Genomic DNA, 26137 nt, shown 5'->3' on the forward strand with positions numbered 1-26137 from the left:
TAATAACAAATATCCTTAAGCATCTTCTTACCCATATAATTCATGATTTTATCCCAGTGCATACCCTTTGTAAATTTGTGTGTAAGTAAAATACTGCTTATCTACTATATTAGCGTTTAGTCTACTTGTATGTGTTTGGACCTATACATAACAAAACAGTAATGTAGTTAAAATTACACCGATAAGAATCATAGGTAAATGGCGTAAGAACAAACTGTAACAAAATTACATTGTCTTCTACAAAAATGTATTTTAGTAATGTGCTCTTTATGGTTGAACACCTGTAACTTGTCTTGCTGTGCAAGCTACACAGGTAGTGTGTACTACCCCTATTGTGTACTTACCATACCAGGCAAAAGGGGGATATGGAAACCCCCTACAGGGTAAATCATAAAACTCTGCAAGGCAGGATTTGCAGATTTTGATAGGATTGCTCTAAAACCTTAGAAGTCAACTGTCTTCTGTATTGGGCTTGCAGGTATCTTTACAGATCTTGGCAATCAGGCATCAACTTGAAGGCCAAGTACTGAGTTATCACAGGGCTTAAAAAACATTCTCAAAGGAAGTGAAGAAGCTGATACCTCAAGATGTCATGAGTTCATCCATTACTTTAAATTGAAGCAAAAGCTTTTCTGAAGGGTATGCTTGAGCTCAGCCAAAAGGCATTAAGCTCACTACCGGAATTCTGTGTGAAGTTCCCTGGTAGAAAATCAGAGTAGCTCACAGCCGTTCTATTTGATAGGCCATGTTCTGATGATCTGTATTTGCTGTTCCTCTCGTTAGTCACATATTTGAGAGGGCTACAGAAGTTAATGTTCAGAACACAAGTTTCTTCTTTCATTTCCCTAGATGGGATCTCAAAGGAGCTTGTCAGCCAGAGAAAAAATACATTTCTTTAACCATTCTGATTTTTGTATTGGTTTTCAACTGGCTGAATGTTCAGTCAGCTGAGAAATAGCTCTCTGATTTTCTCTTTGAGAGCCTGACTGATCACTGATTCAAGGAAGGGATGTGTAATCCTCTCAGGCAGGAACAGCTGATTCTCTAATAAAGTGCACCAACTGTAAAAGGTTCTGTTAACTTTGCCTTTGTGGAGAACCTAGTTAATCATTAACAGTGATACCAAAACCAAAATCTTCTCACAGAAAATAAAACTATATGTCAACAGTTACATCAGATATTCTGAATAACTGCATAGGAGTCTTCAGGCAGGCTCTCTAAAGCTACAATTTAAAACATTACAATATTTGTAGGAAAACTCCCATTTTCTATTGCAAGACCCATCAAATCATGATACAATGTACTTCCCTCTCATGGAAACCCAAAATCTGTACAAAGGGGTTTCTCAGTGACTCAGCACCATATTCTTGATTCATGTTGCTGCAGACAAACAGGTATTGTTCAGTTGTCACGTCAAAGGAATTTAACCAAGGAGGGATGCTTTGAGACAAGTCCAAATTCAAGCATGTTGATAAGTAATAAGAAACAGTATTAATAGTGTGTAAATATAAAATCAATCATTAGACTGAATAAGAAAAATAAAATCTTTTCTTGGGTAAATTCATAGCTTTTTCTTTCAAATGATTAACAAAAGGAGATGCTAGTGGAGATGAGTCATTTCAAAGTATTTTGATAACAATTTATCTGAGAACAACTGTTTTGATACCTTACACAGTTCTCAACTTAAAAAATATTCTAAACTTTGTCTCTGCACAAGTTACACTTTCCAGTCCATCATACAGAGCAATAATTATGTAAGTAATTTGTTCAACTTTAGTTGACTCACTTGTATAGCTGCTACTTCACAGAAGTCCTCTTTCACATAGGCGAAGGTATAAGGTTTCGTGGCTGTTAGAAAATAATTATCAGAACTACCAATTTTGTTTATGATAAAAGCAGTTAAATGTTTATAATTAAGATTTTTCCACCTGAGTTGGATTTTTTTCATGTTTGAAATTATTTTGCTCTAGATATTATTAATCATTTAATAAGAAATAGTAATGTCAAACTTTCTAGCACATCTGAACTGGGAAGAGTTCTGAGGATAGAGTCAAGGTATGGAAAAAAAGTGAAAATAGAGCCAATAATCATCCCTTATTTTCATTTGTATCATTAAATTACCTTTGAATTTTCAGATGGAAGGATGCTACTGCTTTTTAAAAAACAGTTTAGAGACTGACATTTTCCTTTGTCCATTTGTCAGTTATTAATGCTGATGTAGTAAAGATGATGACCTGTGTGCCCTATCCACTCCTAAACTGATAAAATAATTTTGACAGTTGTCTCCAAAATCCCAGCTCAACACAAAGAAGGGGGCAAAAAAAATCCACTATGTGAAATAGAGCTTGAAATATTGTATTCAGTAATTTCAAAATGCATTGCAAGGTCCGTAGACCAGTATTACAGTTTTCATTAATGCAAGAAAAGTTGTAATTTAAGAAAAGTTTTAAAATGTTAGACACAATTTAGCACTAAAGTCCTAAACATACCCTTGCTTCCATGTATGTACAGTAGCCATAGTTGCAGAGGCAAACTAAATATTTCTACTTGTAAATGACGTGTTATGTGGCAAAGAAGGCATCTGTGCACAAATAACTAATTTGTATGCGTAATTCGGATGATTTCACCAGCAGTTCAGGCAAGCAGATGTGCATGTATCTTTTTGTATTCTGGTTTCCAGACAAGTCAGTTGGAGAAATGGAGATGAATCAAAAGCATTAGCTACAGTTACATTTACTGGCATTCATTAGGTATTGGATTATTCTTAGCTAAAGAAATGTCTTTATGGTTCCGAGGCAGAGAAAGCCTTGAGCTCCAGCTGAAGTGGAGCTGGAAAGCAGATCCCCAGGACAGGGAAGGTCATCCAGAGAACTGGGCTGTGAGAAGTTCTTGGTCCTGGCAGTGCTCGGGGTCTTCTCCAGGACCAGGCTCTGGAGAGGCGAGGGTTTGTCTCCCGGCAAGATGCAGAGAAAGTGCAGAGCTGCAGCTGCAGCAGGGCTGGAAAGGGGCTGCCAAAGGCAAGGCCACCACGAGAGCTTTGCTATGAGGGGAGTTTAGCCTGGTGCTGGCTGTGCTCCTGCACGTCTGGGGCTCAGCCTCAGGTGAGACTGAGAGAGCCCAGAGGTGCCGGGTGAGTAGGGCTGGCCAGGGGCTCCCGAGGGAAAGGGAGGGCTGTAAAGGTGACATGGCCGTGGGAATAGCTTGGTCTGGGCAGTACAGAATGTACATGGCAACAGACAGGCCACATCTTTTTGACTTAGATATAATTATATGATTTAAAGAATTTTAATTATCTGTCGTATGATATACGGGCATGTTTATATATAATTAAAATATGTGTATGTATAGAAAGAGAGGCTGTTCGGAGGACAATGGCCTCAAAAATAAGAGTGGGAAATGAATTTAGGAGCAGTACGAAAAAGAAAGGAGGAGATATGAAATATGCCTGAAGGACTAACAGAATCCGATTCAGTTCCAAATGACCTAGATAGAGCCACCTACAGTTGCCTGCAACTCTGTTCTCTAAGTTGACGTTTCGTCATCTGAAATGCTGTAACTATCTGTATGAACACTACTAATCCACTGCGTAGTGAAGTATGTAAAACATTGTAGCTAAAACTGCCATCAAAAAGGAATAAAGCACCCTTCTTTCACCATTCATTTCTCAGCTGAGAGGGTAACAGCTTCCTGCTTAGTGCGCATCAACTTCTTAAATTTCTTTTCTTGGAACACCTGTGACCATCTGACTGCAACTCATGTCTGCTGATTTACAATAATATTGCTAATTTTTGTAGTATCCAAATATGATAATAATGAGATAGATGTGTTTATTAAATGCTTCATTTAAACTGAAATAAGATTTTGAGGTTAGATTGCCTGATACGATTTTCAAGATATGCATAAAGGCTGTCACAAAGATAATTTTTTCAAGGTTTCTTATATACAGAAGGGAAATAAATATCCTGTTAGTATGTGCCCAGACCACAGTGACATTGTGTTCTGAGGTTGCCAAAGAATAATTTTAATAATTTTTCTCAGCATTAGAGTTGAAAATATTGCTTGAATGCATGTAGAACTGCAACATATTATGTCAGACTTGACAGTGAAATTAGTGTTCCAAGTCAAAATGCTTCAGCAGTCCTTCGAAGCCTGTTGTGCTGTGAAAGCTTCTCTTTGCAGTGTGTAGGCAGAAAAGAAATCTTAGCACTAAGATATCCTAAGATATCCTAAGGTATCTTAGATAATCTAAGTAAGCTACTTCAATATCGTGATTTAAATGGGATTTTTCATCGGTGTTTTACAATGTCTTTATAAACAGTATTGTTTGGATAAATGGCATCCACTTAATACTTGAAAATTACTTTCTTTGACTAGTTCTGAATGGTATTTGGGGGTTTTCGAAACTGTAGGCGTTTGTGTATTTCTAGAGGGAATGCGAATATAGCAGTCCTCTGTACAAATATTTGCAATCCAGATGATTCTAATGCCTACTCCAGAGATTTCATGGCAGTGCCTATTGCAGATAAAAGCAAGTTTTTTATATATACCTTCCAACTTTTTATGCATAGAACAGTGTATGTACAATAAATTGGTGTTTAAGAGACAGTGTTTGTTAAAACAGTCCAAGACTATTCTTCTTATTGTGTGCCCCAAGTTCACTCCTATATTGCTGGGAATTCATGCTTTAGAGCAAGTTAGATCAAATTTTTTAAGAAAGTAGGTCATAATTAAGTCTGATGCACAAACTCTTTCCTCTGAAGAGAAGCAGGTTGTTTTAGTTAAATATCACTTTTTTTTCCACTACTGTGAAATACCAGAACTATATTTTATGCTGCTTTTCAAGATTGGCTTAGGAAAGGATGATGCAGGAACTCTTCAAGTATCTCATCTTATCTAAGTCATATAGCACATTCAAGACTTTGTCTTGCTATATTTATATGCCAGGAAAGTGACTGGATGATTGATGTAATTAATTGTAATGGTAACTCTGAAGTTGTCTTTATGAGGTATCTATGTACAAGCTATGATAAATTTTTCATTTCTTCAATGCTAATGTTTCCTAGTATTTGCCAATATTGAATTGGAAGCTACAGTTCCAATTCAGGGAGAAAATGTCTTTTACATTGTTTGTGTGTTGTTTACCTGAATCATTTTATTTGAATGCAGTGTCCAGTCTTTATCTAAAATCAAACAAAAAGATGCTGCATGCTATGCTTTGATGAAATCACACAAAAATTCCCTGAATTATATATATATATATATTTGTTTGTTTGTTTCCCTTGAAAGGATCCAGGTGAATGACCAAATTGTGGAAGTCGATGGCATCAGTCTGGTTGGTGTTACACAAAATTTTGCTGCAACTGTTCTTAGAAACACCAAAGGGAAAGTCAGGTAAGTATATCAGAAGAAAAATGTTTGTGACTGAACACTCGAGATCATTTAGCTTCTTTCACAGGAATATCAGTCTGCCTAGGTAGGAGCAGAGGTTTTTTTAAACTCTTTGTACCTTCTGTGTTTTTATACGAGGACATGGATGAGCTATGGTTTTACAGTTTTTGTTTTGTCTTATTTTTTTTAAATATGACTATCAGTAAGAAACAAGCTGAAATTGCACACACAGAAAGACTCTTAATGAGTATAAGCTGGTCAAAACTCCATTGACTGAAAATATTTACGTCAGCTGAAATTACTGATCTGTTAACCATATTGCAATTACTCTGTAACCGATTGCCTGGAGTTCTCCATGTGTTTCTATCGGTGAGACTGGCTGAGTTACCTGCGACTGGGGTTGGAGGAATAGGCAGTGACCTCCCAGGTGCCAATTCTGCACATAGAAGAAGAGAGTACTGGATGCAGTAGTGTTGGGAGCTACTGATATGAGGAGAGTTACAATTCACTATTAATTCACTGAGCTACTTGAGTCCCTACAACATCTCTGGGTTTCTGCCTCTCTGTTCTTAGGCCGCAGTCAAAAAGGCATCACTGCAAGTAACTGGAAAATAGTGAACAGGCTAGAAAATGTAAAATACATTACAAGTAAAATTCTGTATGAATATAAATACAAGATTGTAAAATGTTTGTAAATGAATAACAGTTCCTTTTCTCTAGAAATGAACTATTTTGCCATGTAAAAACTTATACATTAACATAGCTTTTCTGTTTAATAATCTGGCAATTTCATTAAAGACTTAACACTATAAAATATCTACAAAAGTATTTTGGGCATATAGCAATGTACCAGCCTTTTGTTGTCACCCTTTGGTTCGCTCTCAAAATCCTCTTTAGTGAATACAATTTAGTCCTTTAGTTAGTAAGAGTATGGGGCTGTCTTCTTTTGAACCATGACTAAACTATTCAGTGTAGTATATGCAAGGTAAGTTCCCCTCAGACTGTGGCGGTGGCTTGGTGGCATGTATGTTTCGCAATAATTTCTTAGCTGTTCTCACACAGCATTAAGGAATAATTTTGGAATATAGATTCTGCAAAGAATCTTGGGTGTGATTAATCAAGATTTTATTTGAAAGAGGTTATTTAGGAAAAACGTTTAGAAATTGTAGCGTAATTATAGGTGAATTACTTTTGTGTAACATTTACAATTGCAGCTACATCTTATTTTGTCAGACTCGCACAGGCCATGAATATTCCTATGGGGCTGACTATAAAGATAAGAATATATTTAATTATGCTTTTGCATATTTAGGACCTTAGAACATAAAATTCTATGACAGAGGAAATGCCTTTCCGTGTTATGGTACACAAAGCAAAATATTATGTCTATCTTGTGTTTGATGTTTTAGTTAAAAAAATAAAAAAGAAAAAAGTGCTCTCAGAAAACATAACATACACATCATATACATTTATAATCAACTTAGTTCACGTAATGATTATTGAATAAATTATGGGATAGATTACTTGCTTCCCTGGAAAGATAATGGGTTTGGAGAAAGGAAGAAACACAAGATTTTGATGTAGGATGCTCCCAGATTCTTGCCTTGCTGTTTAAATTGTAGTCAGACTGGTTGCAATCTTTACCCTTTTGTCATAAAATAGTATGCTGCAAAAAGTACTGCTTCACTGTTGTTCAGCTCACATTGGCAAGTGTACTCTATATCCTGTGCACAAGGATCATTGGCTTCTGACAGGTCTCATTTATCAGAGACTTTTACATTTTTGCTAGTAAGTAGGCTTAAGATATTGAGCTTTCACCTGAAAAATGACCAAATGCATTAGTGCCACAACTGGATAAAGAAATCGTTTAAATAATGTTTATATTAAAATAGCTGTGTAAGAATCTGTATGCACATTGGCATATAGTGTGTTTAACAGCCTTTTACAAATGCATGTTTAATCAGAGGGAAAAAAAAGGCATAGAATTTGGTGCAGCTTCCTCTTTTAGCTCTATGTAAAACAATGGAAAAGAAAAACAGAAAGACTTCTGTTTTACACATTACACATGATATTCTTTACTTGTTTGTGGTAAGCTGGGAAGGACACTTGAAGATATTGCTCAGAAATCTGTGGCATAGGCAGCCTGTGTGGATTCTGGTCAGATCCTAAATGATTAAGTATGTTGTCTAATATTCTCCTGACACTGATGAACTGTATTTGTTCTTAGCTACTCAAAATTAGAAGTGCATCTAGAAAACTTTATTCTTTGAAGATATGCTTGATGTTGAGGCTCTACCATAGATCTAAATGTTTGCTTGTTAGTTAAATAAGCTAGAACTAATATTGATATATTAGGTTATAAAAGAAAATTGCATATTTGTATCTTGTTGTTTTCCTTTTCCTGTACTACATAAGGTCTCTGCTCGCTACTTATTTGGTAGAGCGCGTGATTGTTTTCTGGCAGATCCTCTTTTGCTGTTACGCCTGCTGTGATGGAATGCTCTCTCATCTTCCACCCCCTTTGACTGATAGCATTCACAACATAAGAGGATCTCTTGGGACAGAATCGCTCGCTTGCCCTCAGCCGTTAATTCCTGCCTATTGGAAGTGTAAAGAGCAATGATGTTGACCTTTGAGTGCAGTCATTCCCTTGGCAGCTGCCATTAATGATCCACATCACTATGGGAGGCAGGAGAAGCAGAAAAGGTTGTTTGTTGAGACTTTCGTGGAGAAGAAGAGACTAGTAGCCTGCTATATAAATACCTTTTGCCTCTCCTGCTGTGGGTATCCTATCTAATCTACAAGTATGTAGGTGATGTACAACTGTACTCCTAGCCTAATTCAAAACAAGGCAACTTCATGAGTCCATCTTTGATAGGAGGAATCACGTACGTACTGTACTTACTTGCATGTGTGCTGTTTAATAGAATTACAGTTCTGCTGTGCATTGCAGTGTCAGTTTAACAGGTTTTATACAATTGCTTTAATAAGCATAGTTATTTTTGTGATTATCGTGTAAGTTCTGTATACCTTTCTTCTGCCTGGTATGCTGCACACACAGAGATCTGTGTGTCCCACTGGCATTACTTCCTCTTTATAACCCACAGCATTACACACAGCTGTTTCTTTCATAATGTAGTCAAAGCATCTGCTAGTTTTTGTAGCAAGGTTTATACGTGATCGGTTGCAAGGAAAGGATGTTCATGAAAGGAGTGACACTAAAGCTACTTCTTAATTCTTTGCAGTAAATGCAGTCAGCATCTCTTCAGCAAGCTTGCATTAATACCGATGCTTAGTGGTTTATTTTTCTCCTTTGAGCCTTCTGAAACTTCCGAATGATCCTGACAGTGGAAGTCATTGACCTAGAATAGATTTTGCAATGTTTCTGCCAGAAAAATGTATCCAGACTGTCTGTAGCTGACATGATAAAGAGACCGGGAAAATGAGAGCATGGCTTCTACCTTTTGAACTGTTCTAGTTCAGGGTGAGGGGAAAAAAAACACAAACAGCAAATATAAGCCCCTATTATTATTTTATCTGCTGTTGAAGTATTGAATTCAGAAGAGTTGTCATACCATAATGAAAGATCATTGACCCAACCAGTTTGGGTTCTCCGGTAATAATAAATTCTTTGCTTCTTTTACACTAACATAGGATGTTTTGTAGGAAGATAATCAGCATCAACCAGATGTACTCTGATATCCTGTGAGACAAAGAGAGAAGAGAGAATTCTTCCGTAATCCCAACTGGCAATCAGCTTCTGTCATTAGCAGTGAGAATTAGTATCTCTGTGACTTTAATCTGGCAAATACAACTATGAATGCTGTATCAATTTATGTAGATATTAAATCTTTATAATCTCGCTTAACTATTTAGCTTACTAATATCTTATACTAGTAGATTTCAGAATTTGGGTTATGTAGTGGAGGAATTTTCCTTTTAAATATGTATTGTTTTTCAGTTTTGTTGAGTGTTCCCCCCCTCCCCCCCGCTCTCAGATTAATGGATCAGTCAGAGGGCAGCATCTAACTAATACTAATATCTCTAATGGTTCTGTGCTTTTTCTGACTCCATTTAGGACCTAATCCTTCAACCTGAAGTCTACAAGTGGTGCCTCCTATCATACGAGATAGGATTCCCACTGTCAGACTGCCTCCTTACCCTGTCTTGTTGTGGAGCTTCTCCTGTGTTATTTTGTCTGGTAGCTTGCTGTTTCCTCGTGGACTGTGGTGCTAGATAGAAAACCCAAAGTTCTCTGAAGTTGCTTGGGTGATAAGCCTATGTGACTGCACTTTTTTCCCCTTGTTCTTCATCATCATGAATGGGTGCTAGGGATCCTAATATCTTTATCAGAGAAAGTCACTTGGAGAGATGTATACCTCCAGGGAATTTTGTTTTCTGAAACACACCCACAGGAGCGAAAATGTTGCATTTTCCCATGCCTACCGAGTGTCTGTCCATCCTAGGTCAAATGTTGAAGCTTTCAATGGGATGTGGAAAATGAAGGAACAACTATATTGGGGGAAGGTCAGCAGTATGGGACTTCACTTGTCTGCCTCACTGGATACAAAGACTCATGCCCATGCAGCTCTGGGAAGCAGAGTATCCCAAGAAAGGACAGGGTCCCAGGAATCATACTGGATTGAAATTACAAAAGAGGCTTGCATGAGAGAGATTCATCTGAAAATCCCAGTCTTTCATATGCTGTTTGTATGCTCTTATCACTATCATTTTTCTCTGAAAGGCTTCTATTAAGAAAGTTAACCAAATGCTGTATTTTGTCACTGGACAGGCATATTTTAAATTCTGCCCTTAAATTTTCTGTATCTTTCTTTGTCTTTTGAACGTGACTAAGCATTCTGTCAGCTTTCTGAACTGTTGCTAGGCTCTAAGCAGATTTTCCCACAGTGCTTTCTTAGTGAGTTCTTGTTTTTTCAGGAAACCACACGGAACCTGTGCAAAACCTGTATTGTTTCTCATGACTTGCACCAGCTTGAAGTTAATTATATTGATTCTAACCTATAAGTGGATTTAGAAGTTTTTCTGTTTAATTAAACTCCCCTGGAAAGCCTCAAAATCTTCCTCTTTTAAATAAATAGTTAGCAAATTTTGCTGTGTTACTGTTTAATTCTCTAGATCACTGAAGAATAAGTCCTTACAATAGTAGTGTAACTACCAAACCCCAAGGCATTACACTATTAGCTATTCTGTGTTCCAATAAAGAATCATTTAATACCATTTCGTGTTTTTTGTTATCTGGCCAGTTTTAATTCAAAGCAGGGTTTTGTCTCATTCCCCAGTTCATAGCTAGATTTCCTTATCTCTTACTCTGTTGAGGGGCAAATGCAATCTTTCAGACAAAAATGAAGTTTTTACTTTTGTAGATAGCTTTTATGCAAGCAGCAGTTATAGGGCAAGGCATTAAAATACGCCCTCTTAATCGACACCATCTTTATGTCATTTATTCTTTCTTCAGCTAATTTCTCACCCCATTTTGAGCTGATTTCTTTCTGGAAGATATTCTTGCTGAGAAAACAGTATGTTCATGCCTCCCATTAATTTTGTTTAACATCACAACATCTGGAAAGGTAATTGGAACAGTTGAGTCTTTTCAAGTAATAAGACAGTATAGAGGACAGATGAAGCCAACAGCAGGATATAGCCAACAGCAGTATACCCCTGTGGGGAATGCTATTTGCTCATGATAAAAACGAACAGAATCATTTTATTTTTATGACTCGTTCCCCTAGATGATCATCTTCTCTTCTTCCAGTCCATGTGACTGTGCATATTTTCTCCCTTTCTTGCTTTCTCTCTTTACCTGTGCTCTAGGCCTATGAAACAGCTGAGTCCTTTAAATAAAAACATCCTCCATGCTTTAAATTCATGTTGTGGAAGAGGCAGGAAAGATTTCTACATCTTCCCAGTCCTGGATAATGAGGCAGGAGCCAAAAGCAAAACATATCACCCTCCGTATCTTATTCAGAGAGTTGGATTATATTTTCTTTTTTACTGACTGGGGGTGATGTTCTTCCTTTCCTTGTTAACTCTGTTTCCTTGAATACAAGAAGACCCAGAGCCAAGGAGGGAAAAATTGGAGGAAAGAGAAGTCCTTTGCTTTGTGTTGGTGATTGCAGTTCTGGGACTTTATGAAGGGCTGTGTAAAAAGTCATTTGTGCTTAGTGCACTTTCTGATTCTTTGATAAATCTGATTGATGGATGTCATTAATAAATTTATCCAGTATAAACTTAACTGGTGGTGTCTTTTAGCAAAAGTGTGAATTTCTCCTGCTCCTTCCTGTAGGACGATACTAAAAATTACGTAATTTGAGTTGTTTTCTTCTTTCTGATCTTTGCAAAGAACTCATACAAGCACTGGTAATCAAACCATAAGGCTACCAGGAGTAGCATGCTGAACTTAATGTTTAAAATTAATCAGTAGCATTCTGAACCCTTAGTACTGGTGAGATAAGACTGCATTCATCAGTGCTGTGTTAGATGTACAGCAGTGCTGTTTATATTTCTTGGCTGCATCTGTACTTGTAAATTAAATGTGCCTCGGACTATTCTACAGCACGGAGGCCAGCTGGCAGCAGCGTGGTCCGTGCTCATACTACTAAAATTTGTTACGTTCAGAACAGGGTGGCCATATCCAAATTGTCTGTTGGGAACATCCATAGTCCTTGCTAGCTCCTGGACTGTGTTTGAGCATTATTTAGGAGAATATCAGTTAATTTGGGCCAAACCATTCCAGAGACTGTTTAAGCAATGTAACAGTGTAGACTATCAATTGCTAGTGCTTGGGGAGCATTCCCTGGCACTGTTTAGTTTAGTGGCATAAATAGCCCCTGTGTCCTGAAATCTTGCTAATTTGAATTTTATGGCACACTTTTTCATAAAATATTTGGACAAGAAACAATGTATTTAAGCATGAAATATATAAAATCTTCTGCATCCAAAAGTTTTTTGAATTTTAAACCATTTCTCTAGATATCTACAGTATTGTTATTACGGTAACTGTAACATGAATTAGTAAGATTCAGTGGGCTTTCATTAGGAGTGGGTTTTCTTTTTCTTTCCCAGGAAAAGAAGCAACTTGGCAGGTTTTGAATCACATCCTCAAGTCAATTGGACCAAAACATTAACTCCTACCCTTGCAACTGAAATGTCATTGTAAATGGTTATTTAGCTAATTTCTTCACTGTTTCAAAGTTCTGTATATGTTGTTGTGTAAGTAAGTTCCCACTCAGTTATGGTGTGCTGCGATTAATGTGATGCAATGTAGTGACAGCTGGGCAGAAATACCCCACATTCATTCTTCCTGGATGCTTCAGCAAACCACAGGGATGGTGCTGTGGGACCACTTAGCTACATCTAGACTGTACTACAAGTGTGCTTAAGCTTGCGCTAGAGTCTGGATTACTTAATCATCCAGATTGAGGACATGCTCAGACCTCAACTGCTTACTCCATGTGTATACCCAGATCTCCATGGATACCAGGAAGGGTGAGGGTGAGGGAAGGCAGATCTCACCCCAAAATGCAGTCAGGTTTTGGAAACATTCCTAGCTATTGCTTGTACCTTTTGAACAGAGTCGAAGTATATGCTTCATCTGCATTCAGCTGTGCTACAGCTTGGATTTAGAAGTATGTTTCTTTGAGCTGGCCATCCCTGTAAGAAATGGTGGTGCTGTAGAGAATGCAGATTAGATTATCATTATTTATTCAAGAAAACTTTATGCAAGTATTGTATTGAGATATTGTCAGATTTGCTGGCAGAGACAGAAGAGTTTCTCTACATGCACTCTCAGAAGTGTAGAACAGTGTAAGAACTGGAACAGTCTCTTGGCTATTTCTGAAGCAGTTTTGACTAAAGCTAATGTGTCAATGAGGCCCTGGACTAGAATTGATTTCTGTGGGAATAATTAATCTAAGTGCATTAATTTTTTTAAAATTGTGGTTTTCTAATAGTTTGACTTAATATCCATTTAGCATTGGTAAGTGTAGCTTATCAGGGGCTTGTATCCAGGATGCTGCAGAGAGACTGCTGAGGCTTTTCTGGCCCTTAAGCTATTACTTTCCTGCTCATCCACAGGCACCAGTGATACTGCTGAGGAAGACTCTGAGGTATGTCACAGGGTTCTGGGGGATAGGCTGGAAGGGCATGAGAGCCTGAGTGGTATTCTCCTGCATCATGCCAGTGAAGGATTGGATGCAGGTCAACACCTGGTTGCACAGCTGATGCTGCAAGGGAGGCATTGACTTTTATGACCACGGGACCCTCTTTGAGGAATGAAAACTGCTGGAAAGAGAAGAGATCTCTCTGACAAAGTGAGGCAAGAGCAAGTTTGACAACAAGTTTCCTAATCTAGTCAGGAGGACTTTAAACTTGATTCATTGAGGGAAGGTGACCTAGCTGTGAATAGCAGTTGAGGCTTGAAGGATAGTGAGGAAGTGCCTGGGGGCACTGCATGATGGGGGAGGATCTTGTACTTCCCTTGTGAAAGCAGCATGACTGGGGACTTCTCTCAAGTGCTTGAACAGAATGTATGTGCCATGGGAAACAAACGGGAGGAGTTAGAATTGTGTGTACAGCTGTAGAATTTGGAGCTCATTGGGATTACTGAGACATTGTGGGACAGCTTGCACACCTGGACTGCTGCAGTGGAGGTATACAAGTGCTTTAGGAAAGACAGGCTGGGAAGGCAAGGAAGAGTAGTTGTGCTCAGTGCAGTGGAGTGGCTTGAATGCATGGAGTTGTGCTTTGGAACAAGTGGCAGGAAAGGTCAGAGCTTATGGTTAGGGACTCATGGGGGACTTTTACCAGTCCAGCAACTGCTAGAAGTGCAACATGATAGGGTACAAGCAATCCAGGAGACTTCTGCAATGTGTCTAGAAAACAATTTACTGACCCAGGTGTTTAATGAGCCAGCTAGAGGAGGCCATCTGCTAAATCTGTTACTCACAAATAGGTAAGAGCTGGTCAGGGCCATGAAGGTTAATGTTACCTTAGCAGCATTAACCATGAAATGGTAGGCGTTAAGAACTTGAGAGAAGTGAAGGTTAATACTGGAATTACAACCTGCTTAGCAAGATCCCCTGGGAGACTGCCCTGAAGGGTAAAAGGGCCCACAGACCTGGTTGATCTTTGAGGACAGCTTCCCCAGGGCACAAGAATAGCCCTTCCTGACATGCAGAAGTTTGAGCAAGTGTGACAGAAGGAGCACGGATGAACAGGGGACTGCTGACGGAGCTGAAATGTAGAAATAAAGTATGCAGCGAATAGAAGAAGGTATGGGTTATCTGGGAAGAGTATAGAGATGTCAGAGCATGAAGGAAAGGAATTAGGAAAGCCAAAGCCCAGATGAAGTTGAAACTAGTGGAGGCTGTGAAAGGCAACAAGAAGGATTTCTGTAAGTATCTCAGCAACAAAAGGAAGACTAAGGAAATCGGGCTTGTTGCTCAGTGAGGCATAGTGGCATAGGATGCAGAAAAGACATAGTGGCAAAGGGTGCAGAAAAGCCTGCGATACTTCATGACCCCTTTTCCTCAGTTTTTACTGATAAGATCAGCCCTTAGGCCTCCCAGCTCCCTTAACCTAGTGAGTGAATCAGGGGGAGTAAAACATTGCCCGTGATTGAAGAAGATTGATTAGGGATCATTTGTGCAAATTGTGTGTACATAAGACCATAGGACCAGATGGGATGCATCTTAGCATGCTGAGGGAGCTGGTCAATGTTTTTGCAAGGCTGCTCTTCATTTTCTTTGAAAGGCCATGGCAACTGGAAGAAGATCCTGATGACTGAAAAAAGACAATTGTCACACCCATCTTCAAGAAGGGCAGGGAGGAGGATCCAGAGAACTAGAGGCTGGTTAGCCCTCAGGAAGATTATGGATCTTCCTCGGGGCCATTTCCAGGCAAGTGAAGGACAGGAAGGTGACTGAAATTGTGCCTAACCAACCTGATAGCTTTCTATGATGAGATGACTGGCTCTGTGGATGAGGGCAGAATAGCAGATTATTTAAACTGACTTCAGCAAGGCTTTTGACATGGTCTTCTCCAGTATCACTATAGCTAGTTGATGAGATAGGGACTGGATGGTGGTTTGAAGATGAGTGGAAAATTGACTGGACTTCTGGTCTCAAAAGGTTTCGATCAGTAGAATGAAATCCAGCTGGTAGCCAGTTACTAGTGACATTCCTCAAGGGTCGATGTTGGGGCCAGTACTGTTGAACATCTTTATTAATGACCTGGACATTGTTGCAGGGGCAGCTACTTCCTGCATTTTCCACCAATTTCTCACATTGTTCCAGCAATGGTGCTGGAACACTTTTATGTCTTCTGCCAAATTTTGTCATGGTGTGCTGTGACAGTTGATCAGTTAGTATGGGTGTGATTCTGCCAGAGGAACAGATGATCCCTTGTTTAATTCAAATACATATTAACTAAAATTATTAAAAAATAATAAGTAAAATTAGTAAAACAATAATGCTGATAAAAACACTGCTTAACAACAATAAAAAATCATCTAGCACGTTACTCATTGCAGTTATGTATTATCTACAGCTCATGCCACAGCCACACCAAAGAAATTATTTTCCCATGCACCTGTCCTGACAGCTAACCAGGCCAAAGACACCCATGTTTACTCAAATAACTAATAAGGATGGGGTCCTGCTGACCATGGTAAAATTCAGAGTACAGCATATAGCTTACTTCATCCTGGGTCTGGGGACAAGGATGGCAGCGTCGGTGCTTCTGCACAGTAGTCAGGTTTACTGACAGCTATTTCTCCAGGGTCTGTGGAGGGTCTTCTCTAAAGTTTGCTTTTCTGTGGTGGATTTATGTCTCCAGCTTCCTGCTCTGGACTTTACATGGGTTGCCCAATCAAATGTTCAGTCAGTGTTCAACAATCCATATATGTGACCTTATGTGACTTTAATCAGTCATTACTCTTTTCATCTACTGATGGTGGTTACTTCCTCAAGTTACTTTGGGTACTAATCTCCAGGCAGAGTTGTTTACTTCTTTGTATTACTTTTGGATTACTACCGTCACTAATCTCCAGGCAAACATTGTTTACTTCCTTCTGCCAATCATACTTAGTTCCTCTTTATTGCAGTTAATAGCTTTAAAGACTGCTAAATACACATTTGTCCCTGATGCAAGTGAGAACTGTGTGGACTTACAGATGTGAGACAGAGGGCACCCTTAGCAAGTTTGCAGATGGTACCAAACTGGGGAGAGCGGTTGACTGGCTGATCAGCAGAGCTGCTATTCAGAGGGACCTCAACAGGCTGGAGAAAGGAGCTGGCAGAAACCTCATGAAGTCCAGGAAAGGCAAAGGCAGAGTCCTGCAGCTGGGGAGGAATAACCCATGCAACACTGTGAGCTGGGGCCAATGAGCTACAGAGCAGCTCTGCAGAAAAGACCCTGGGGAGAGGCAGAAAGAACTACTTCAGTGTGAAGAAAAGAAGGATGGGATGGTTTGGATCTTAACTGCTATCTTCAGCTACCTTATAGGCAGTAGAAAGAGTGAACCCAGACTTTTCAGAGGTGCCCACTGACAAGATAGGCAATGAACAGAAGTTGCAGCAAGGAAAATTCTGACTGGATATTGTCAAAAAAAAAAGAAATTCACAGTGAGGTTAGACAAGCATTGGGAGGGGTTGCGTGAAGAGACTATAGGATTTTCCTGTCCTTAGAGAGATGCTAAACTGAACAAGACCGTGATCAAGCTGGCCCTGCTTTGAGTAGAGGGTGTGGGTGTGTGTGGAGGTGGACTAGAGGTTCCTTCCAACCTAAATATTCAATGATTCAATTATTGGTACTGTTGTTATTTTCTCTCTAAGGCTTTTAAGTTTCAGATCATTTTTATAGGAGAATGTGTAATGGAATGTCATAGTTTGTGCACTTCTTACACTGAATCATTGACCTCTGTATTGGAGGCTGACATCTATTAAGAGAGTCTGATCTTGTTTACAGAACGCTTACAAGTTTCATCTTATGCTGTTGTAACTAAACAAAATTGCCTTCTTACAGGGTTTGTACCACTTTTCGCACTTTGGTTTAATTATGTAGTTATTATCCTAATGGAAGCAGCCAGGGTAGGTATTAAAGGCATCTTGAAAGAAATTAGCTAAATGGTAGCAGAAGCAGCTCTGTACTTTAAAGCTCAGAGGAAATCCATTGTTAAAACCTATTTTCAAAAAGCCTTTGTAAAACTCCCCAAATTACAATGAGATACTGTATGTTACTGTACATTTGCTATACGTTTTTTTAATGACCAAACTATATTTTAAGAAAGTTAGAAGAAAAAATGCCATTGTGAATTGTGTTGCAGTAAAAAACTATTCTTTATTTCTTATGTGTCTGTTGCATTCTTATTCAGTTTTGTTGAATTTAAGGAATCCGAGATAAATGATCCTTAACTGAGCACTAATGCATGAAGTATTTTTAGGAGAAAATGTTTACTGGGAATAAGTCATTAAGAATACATGCTATGGAACTTCAGTTTTGTGTCATAGAGTTACAGGGTCTCCACACATTTTTCTAATTCAAAAATTCTTTTCAAAATTCTTAAAATAATGTTTCTGGCTCCCATCATTGGTAAAAAGTTAAATAAACTACTTTTTGTTTTTTCAAGAAACATAGGCCTTCAGATCCTCATTTAATAAAAACTACAAATATGCAGAAAGCAGTATATGAGGTATGCTTTCAAATTCTTTAATTATCATTGGGTTGCAGGAGGCATAGGCATTGTTGCCAGTTTCACTAGAATACTTTCCTTAACTACCATTACTGTAACTGAATTTTCAATTTCTCCAGATTTTCTATTCCTTTAGATTTTCTAATACCCAAGACAGAGTCAACTATTAATCTCTATCTCTGTTTATTTTATCACAACCAAAGAGAATATTTCACCGCAATTGAGCTAGATAATGTATAACTGAATATCAAGGTCAGTTCATGCCTTGCTTCTCTGTGTTATTCTCTCCCACCCTCTCTGCCTCTCCCTCTTCTTCAGATGTAATCTACATTAATGACTCTTAGTACAGCTTCATAGGTTTGCTTGGTTTTATTTTGTAGTTGTGAGCTTTAATAATTAAGGAGAATATTGTCATGATGAGGTCGAAATGGTCTAAACCCCTCATTTGTCTAATATTCAGAAAATAACCAGCTTCTTAAAGATATTATTGTAGACAGAATTTATAGTTCTTTGTTATAATACTTTGGCCCTTGTGACTAATTAATTAAGTCTAAAATGTATGTGCTTAATTTTGGTGAGCCAGAGTGACAAGAAACACATAATTAGCTGCTTTGTTGAAGTGTGCATATTATGCTTCAGTGACTAATTTTCTGGTCAGTGATTCACAACCTTATGTCTGCTTTTAATATTTAAACACTTGAGATTATGATAGATCTTATAGTTAAAGCCAACTGAGGCTTAAGAATCTAACTAATATTTAGCATTTTAAAAACTGTCTCTCCTTTATGGTTTTCTGAAGAGAAAAATATTTATTCTTCTCTCTTTAAATTACATATTTGTAATTATTCTATTTACAAGTTCAACAGAATTATTTTATTGTATTTAATTTGATATTCAAGTCATGAAATGTAGCATGGCAAAAGGTTTTGTTTACCTTGTAAAAACTGTGATTATTGTAAACCTAATACTCCTTTTTACAACTGGCATCAGTCATAGATTGAGTACTTCTCAATATTTATTTTCAGATACTTTAGTCTAATGATGGAAACATCTCACTTTAAATCAATGAACTGTAGGAAGATAAAATGTTCCTTGTGTATTTCTATTTTGGAAAATGTTTGCCATATGCTTTGTCATTGCTTTGAGGCTTTTATTCACATATCATCTAACACCTTCTAACACCTTGGTATCATTGAGGAACTTCCTTTTGACATATGTTTCAAGCCTTGAAAATAACATCGCTATAACCTGTGAATGCCTTTAGGAGGAGAATAAAAATAAAATTAATAAGCTTTAAAATTTTTATTTCCTATCTCAACTTACTTCTCTGTATGAAAATATCATTGCATTACAGTTTAATGTGTCAAGACCATTCCTAGTGTGGAAAGAGGGGCTTTTCTGCTGGAAACCCAGAGAAACTTCCCTGTCTAGTGTTAAAACTGTGAGGTTGTCATGTATTAATCACGAAGAATCAGGAATTACCAGATTTCAAAAATATGGCATGTTACCTATCCTAGGCTTTCAAACAGTGTACAAATAGTTGTATGAATTAGTTTGAGTGTCTTATTTTCCAAGGGAGGTGAATTGCCAAGCAGAGGGCAGGAGGGAATATTATATATACAGCACATTACATCGTTCCATATTTTACTACATGAGTGATCACCCTCATGTATTTAAAAATGTGATGCTATCTCTACTGTGTATAAATAATATATTCATGTGTAACTTCACTGAAGATACTTATTTAAAATAAAATTGATTTTTCCATATTCTCTTATATTTTGTTTTTCCATAGAGGAGACAAGTGGACAGCAAATGTGGGTTAAATACTTCTTTACTTGTTGTAGTAATGTCAAAGGTTCATTATTCCTTTCAGTTGAGACTGAAAATATGGCTGTTTTAGACTTTTGGAGTAATACTTGGCCGTAAAATTAATATTCAAAAGAAATAGGATCTGACTATGGGTCAGAGTGCAGAACAGATGAAGTAGAGGGGCCATAAACAAACATTCTTCCAGCCCCAGGTCTTTATCATTGCTGAGAACCAGTGTCATATTTTGTAATTGTAGGATATGAGTGTCAGACGGTGATCTGATTTAATCAGGATTAAAATGCTGATGTTACTTGCTGATATTATTCTAGTGTCTGCTGTATTTTCTGTTAATATTTTTAGACTAAGACTCTTTCTTGTGAATTATTTTTGGAGCACCTTGTATCATTATTTCAAACTGAGTCTGTCGTTCTCACCTTTCTTACACTTTTGGAAACAATTATTGGCTCATTTGTTTTGTTAGTGTCAAAATAGTCTCCAAATTGTATTCTTTTCTATAGCACATGACTTCATTGAGTCTGACAAATTGTTTGGCATAGGAAATGGATTCAGGTTCATCCACTCATGGGAACTTGGCCTATGTATAGATGCCAAATCTCAAATGACTTTAACAGTGATATGCAGTACTAATCAAAATCATTTTCTTACATGGGATATAATACACACTTCTACTTCTCATTCCGAATAACAAATTAAATTTATCATTTATGCCAAGAAACAAAAAATTTACCATATGCAGTGTCTCACAGTCACCTGATTTTGCTTTTCAGCTCTGCATAATACTTTTTTCACCTGTAATTACCTAATTGTCTTTCTGTCCTGTTAAGAAAATATTTCTTCAGCTTGACACCTATAAACTGTGCTTTTGTTCAGTGGTTGATAAAGTCAATGTCGTATAATGGGCATTTACCATTAATATTATAGGTAGCGGAATAGCTAATTATGGTTATGCCATTGTGCTGGAAAAAGTGTTACAATCAAAGCCAATCCTAAATTTCAGTTGCTGGAAACAAGATTGGAAAGCAATGCAAGTCTCAGCTAAAGAAAGAGAAACTTTCTTCTGTTAAGCCAAAGAAATAAGCTTCCAATTTTTGGTGATAGCTAATACTGGAGAAAAATGCTCCCTAGCAACAGAGGTTAATGAAATAAAAGAAAGATTTAAATGAAGTTTAAAATTAGGGAAATAGTGTCTGTCAGATTTTAAAATGTAGAAATAGATTCTCTTTTATAGATAGGTCAGGCGAAAGACAAATATAAAAACTCCCAAATGTCTTTTAGGCCAAGATGGAGAAAGAAATTATTCTAGTGCATGTTCCTTTCACCATGAGCTGTCAGAAATTTCTCTATATTGTTACTGTTCATCTGAACTTTTGTTGGCTTCTGAGAAATGCGTTCTCTTAAGGGAATGGGAATGATGATACTTTTTAAAAATTTGCCCTGCTTTCAGTCTAAATCCCTGAAGTTCAAACACAGCAGATCTCTTTTACTGAAATTTGGAGTGAAGGTTTTAGAGGTCACCGATCACCATCACTTTTTTTGTGTATGTGGGGAAGTACTGTCGTTTCCTGGCCTGATCTCTCTTTTTTAAACAGTGCCCTTCTGGCAAATATAATCCACAGAACATCTTTAAAACAATCACAGGCATGCATTTTTGAAGGAAGAGGCTACTCTCTATTCTAGATAAAACTAAAACTCAAGAAGCTTGGTAGAGCAAAAGGAGTGATATTTTTTCAATTATGTTTTATATAGGTTTGTAATTGGACGAGAAAAACCAGGACAAGTAAGTGAGGTTGCACAGCTGATAAGCCAAACTCTGGAACAAGAGCGCCGCCAGAGAGAACTCCTCGAGCAGCATTATGCACAATATGATGCAGATGATGATGAGGTAACATGCTTTCTAGCATTTGTCTCTTTGGTATTTTTTAATGTTCTGTTTTGTATGTCTAGTTCCTGCTTTTTAATTGTGACTCAGAGGCTAGCTTTTGGCCCTGTCCATTACCTCTGCTGATGATTTTTAAAGATTTTGGTGATAAATCTTATTTCAAGAACAAAATCACTGCAGAGCTTTTCAGCATGTGTTTAAAATATTCCTTTTGTTCCATAAGAGCAAATATCAAATTGATTGACACAGAAAAAGTTAAATGCAAGAAGTGTTTTCTATTGATAGTGCCTTTGGAAGATAGAGAGAAATAAAAGCAGGAGAAGCAGTTAACAGAACAGACTTAAAGGTATCCGTATATTAGCTTAGCACTACATTAAGGATGGTGCCACATCTGTGACCATAAGGTGTTGGTTTTGGCCATTAGCTTATGCAGTGTGAAGGGAACTCTTATACAGTATGTGATGGAAGGAGGAAGAAGGGAAAACGCATTTACTGGGGTAGACCCAGGGTACCGTAGAAGAGCTCTTTTGGGAGGAGAAGAAATTAGGCATCAGAATAACTGAGAAAATACTTTAGTTCACAAAAACAGCATTGGGGGGTAGTAATCCTTATTCTCAGAATAGACAGCTGGAATATAGTTACTGAAGTATGCAATCGGCGTGTTCCCCTTCTTGATTAACAGACTCATCAGTAGATTGTGTTGGGAACCTGCAGCAATCCTGAATATGTTCGACGTTTTGTCACCTGACTGTGCTTTCCCAGTAAACTCATGTAACTTGCACCATTCCCAGGCAATTGACTTTATAGAAGCTGTGATTTGATGTGCATTAGACACAGTTCAAAGGCATTTTTGGTCACCACAAGCACTTCTGCTCCATTTGCTATCAAATATGAATGTTGCTGCTTCAAGCACATATTGCTCTGTTATGGCAGATGTGGTTGGATTTGTTTATGTCGCTGTATGCCAGACTCCACTACCAGCCTGGCATCTTTTGGCTCTGGTAAACGAGTCATCTTTTGGGCATGGAAATCACAGTCTACATCATGTGAATGAATATCCACAAATGTACCAAAAAGATTACCTTTTCAAGTCCCTTTCATTACAAAGATACTGATTCTGATTGCATGAAGATCAGTGATACTTGGATTGCCAGCATAAGGAGTTTCATACTGAGCTGCTACGGATTTCTGCACAGATGTGCTCAGTTTCAGAGCTATCCAACTGACCTACTCATTTTCAGACAATTCTTTAAAATGTGATAGGAGAGATCTCCAGCTTCACCCACACTTAAATAAGCAGAAAATTAATCATTATTCTGCCCTTCATTGAGGCTGTCAAATTCTGAGCCCCAGATACATTTCCACGAAGACAGCAATAACATATCCGGTTTCCTGAGCAAGAAGTCAGTGGTCAGTCTTTGAGTCCCAGGGTCACTGCACATGACATGAAGCGAGAACGTCCCAGGCACGTTGAAGTCCTGGTGGACTTTGCTGTATTACCAGCTGCCTGGCATTCCTCTAACCTGAAACATAAGATAGTCTTCATCACAGCCCAGGCAGCATCTTCTAACCATTTTAGAAGGATCCGCGTTCTCTAAAACAGCAGCATTAATGGAAAAAGTTTTGATTTCTGCCAGCCAGCGTTCACTGGACTTTAGTTAGATGCTAAATTAGAAAGCGACTTGTTAGACTGCTGTAACTCCTCATTCCACTCTCTTGCAGGAATGTTACGTGCCAGTTATTGGTGGGTGGGGGAAGAATCACACTAATACACATGCAAAAAACAAATATTATTTACTATGCAGGTAATGTGATTGGGGTCAGAGCTGTCGTTCATCATTTCAGAATCTGCTGCCATGGCCTGCAGATTGTCACAGGGTTTTAGGATGCTTTCAGATACTTCATCCTTTAAGTCCTTGTACGGAAGCACAAGAAACTTGTGCGGAACTGACAAACACGCACTGAAAGAGAAAGTATACCCACCGTGGGATCCACACGAAGACAAGCAGGTTAAATGTGTATCAGCTCACAGTTTTCCAAATTAAACTCCCATGAACCAAGTGGAACCTGTAGTTCAATAAGTTACTTCTGAGTACAACTTATGGTTGGCAGTGTTAATAGGGCAATTGCTGGCATTGCCCTATGAGCCAGTGCTAACTACAATAAAGCTGGGAGGGTATATTGTTATAGGTACTACCTCTAGATAGACTGCTGCAGAATTTACTCCTCACGAAGGAGTAGATTTTCTAAAATCCCACATCCTTTTTTGATTTGTTGTATCCTGTCAGAAGAGATGACTGGAAAGTTGTTTGAAGTAGGCACTGTCTTTGTATTTCCCACCTAGTGTGTTAAGTACGACCTGAATCTGTATCCTTGACTGAAGTCTTTTGAATTCACTGCATTAACGCAGGGTTCTAGGCACATTTAGTCAAATTATGACATTTCTTGGTATTTTAATTTGAACACAATATTATCTTTTTCATGTTTAACAGTGAATGGCAAAATTCACATAAAAGAGATGACATATTCCCCTGAAGTCTGCATATTGTGATGCAAGATGTGAAATTGATAGCATATTGCAGAATTCTATTCCGTCTGTGGCCACGGACAAGTAGTTTTATGCAAGTAACGCTTTTTTGTATTTTAATATCACTAATAGTCATTTGAATAATTTTTCATTTTTAATTATTACTTATCAGGATATTCTGAGAGCAAAGTAGCATTGGAACCATTGAAGAAAATCATTAGACACACACAAAGAGAAAAACATTATCATGTTCTTGAATGTCCAAAACCCAAAGAATACATTTATGGTAGAGGAAATCTTTCAGAGAATACAATTTTTCCAACATCATTAATATGAAATACTTCTGTAAAAGTGATGATACCATACCATTATATTTTTCATTACTCTCACAAAAGAATTAAGTGTCAACTATAAAAAAATCAGATGAAGAGGTGGTTTTGAGTTCTTCAAGTGGCATTCCCTCCCTGTGGGAGAGTTGCAGCACATAAGCTAAAGGTTTAGCCTGGTGTACTCTTGCTTACGTAGATTTGGAGAAGTTGTCTTGGCTGGTGCTGCTCTTTCTTTATGCTTGTGTTAAGCACGTTTCAAGAATTTACAATGCCAGTAAACAACATGAGTAACACATTTTCCCTTTTAAAGTAGGAAATTACAATTCATTTTTATAAAGATAATTTCATGCTGTTACCTGTGATAGCACGTAGCAGAATTAAATGGCCAGTATCAGATGAAAGCCACTCCTATGTATGGGGTAAGCTTAAGGCCTAAGTACTACTGAAGTGGTCTTTTGCTCACCTGTTTTTGTGTGGATGAATTTTGCTCACCAGTAAAGGGACTCTAGAGACGGAGATTTTGCTCTAAGAGTGTTTAAGTTCCATTGGCTATTGTAAAATTTTTTAATATTGTTGTTGATGTCGACTATTTTAGAAAACTAATGAATAGCAAAGGAACCTCAGGCACGTACAGTAACAACAATAACAACTGTTACCTTAAAAAGCCTTGTTATTTTGAAGTAAAATAATTTTTGCCTGTACCTTGCTACTTCTTGTAGAACACTAACTACGTTTTTTGCAAAGGTTACTGGCACAGGGTCTGAACAACTTTTTAGTAGTTTTACTTGATGTGAAAGTCAGCAGGCATTACTTTATGAGTGAAAATATGTTTGTGTAGTATACAACAGATATTTCTTTAAAACACACATTGGTTCTAATGAACCTGTAATTTTTGCCTCATGCAATTATAAGAATTCCAAAGCTTTTTTTTGAAGACAAAAATAAAACTCCCATTTACTTGTTTGTTCTATAATGGTTTTGTGCCATCCTGTAGTCTTGTTTGCTCCAGCAGTGTTTTGCTTTGATGACTAGTCAAAGTATATTAATTGAAGCAAAATTTTTTTTTATATTGTTTTATTAATTGAAGCAAAAATGACTGTGTCCATCCACAGTCAATATGTAGGATTTGAAGCAAGATTTTCCTTTGTGTTCATTTTAATTTGGCTGATGTCTCTCTTCAAACATTGTGGCTCGTGAGGACAGTAGAATGTTGTCTGTTCTTGAACTTTGCCTCAGTATAACTCAGTGTTTGAAACTGGTTTACTCATAATGCAAAGCCTTTTATATATACTCTTTTCTTTTTTATGTGAAATATTTCTTTCTAGCTTGTCTTTGAAGAAATCAGTTCTAACTAAAATCATCTGTTTTATTCTTTTACTAAAATTGGTTACAGTTATTACTTTATAGTTACTAAAATTAGTAACTATATCTAAGATTTGTTGCTTCAAAAAGCATATGTAGCTGAACCAGAC

At 37.7% G+C, this 26137-nt stretch overlaps 1 protein-coding gene across 3 annotated transcripts in view; it reads left to right on the forward strand.

Moving 5' to 3' along the window:
* The window catches only part of PPP1R9A (protein phosphatase 1 regulatory subunit 9A), a 155940-nt gene that overhangs the window by 85575 nt on the left and 44228 nt on the right, over positions 1 to 26137 (forward strand). For all 3 annotated transcript variants that reach the window (XM_064506081.1, XM_064506082.1, XM_064506083.1), the window contains exons 5-6: positions 5287 to 5391; positions 21677 to 21812. In XM_064506081.1, coding sequence (XP_064362151.1) covers positions 5287 to 5391; positions 21677 to 21812 — 241 coding nt within the window. The remainder of the gene's footprint in view (positions 1 to 5286; positions 5392 to 21676; positions 21813 to 26137) is intronic.

This window comes from Dromaius novaehollandiae, chromosome 2, assembly GCF_036370855.1.
Source record: "Dromaius novaehollandiae isolate bDroNov1 chromosome 2, bDroNov1.hap1, whole genome shotgun sequence".
NCBI classification, from domain to species: domain Eukaryota; kingdom Metazoa; phylum Chordata; class Aves; order Casuariiformes; family Dromaiidae; genus Dromaius; species Dromaius novaehollandiae.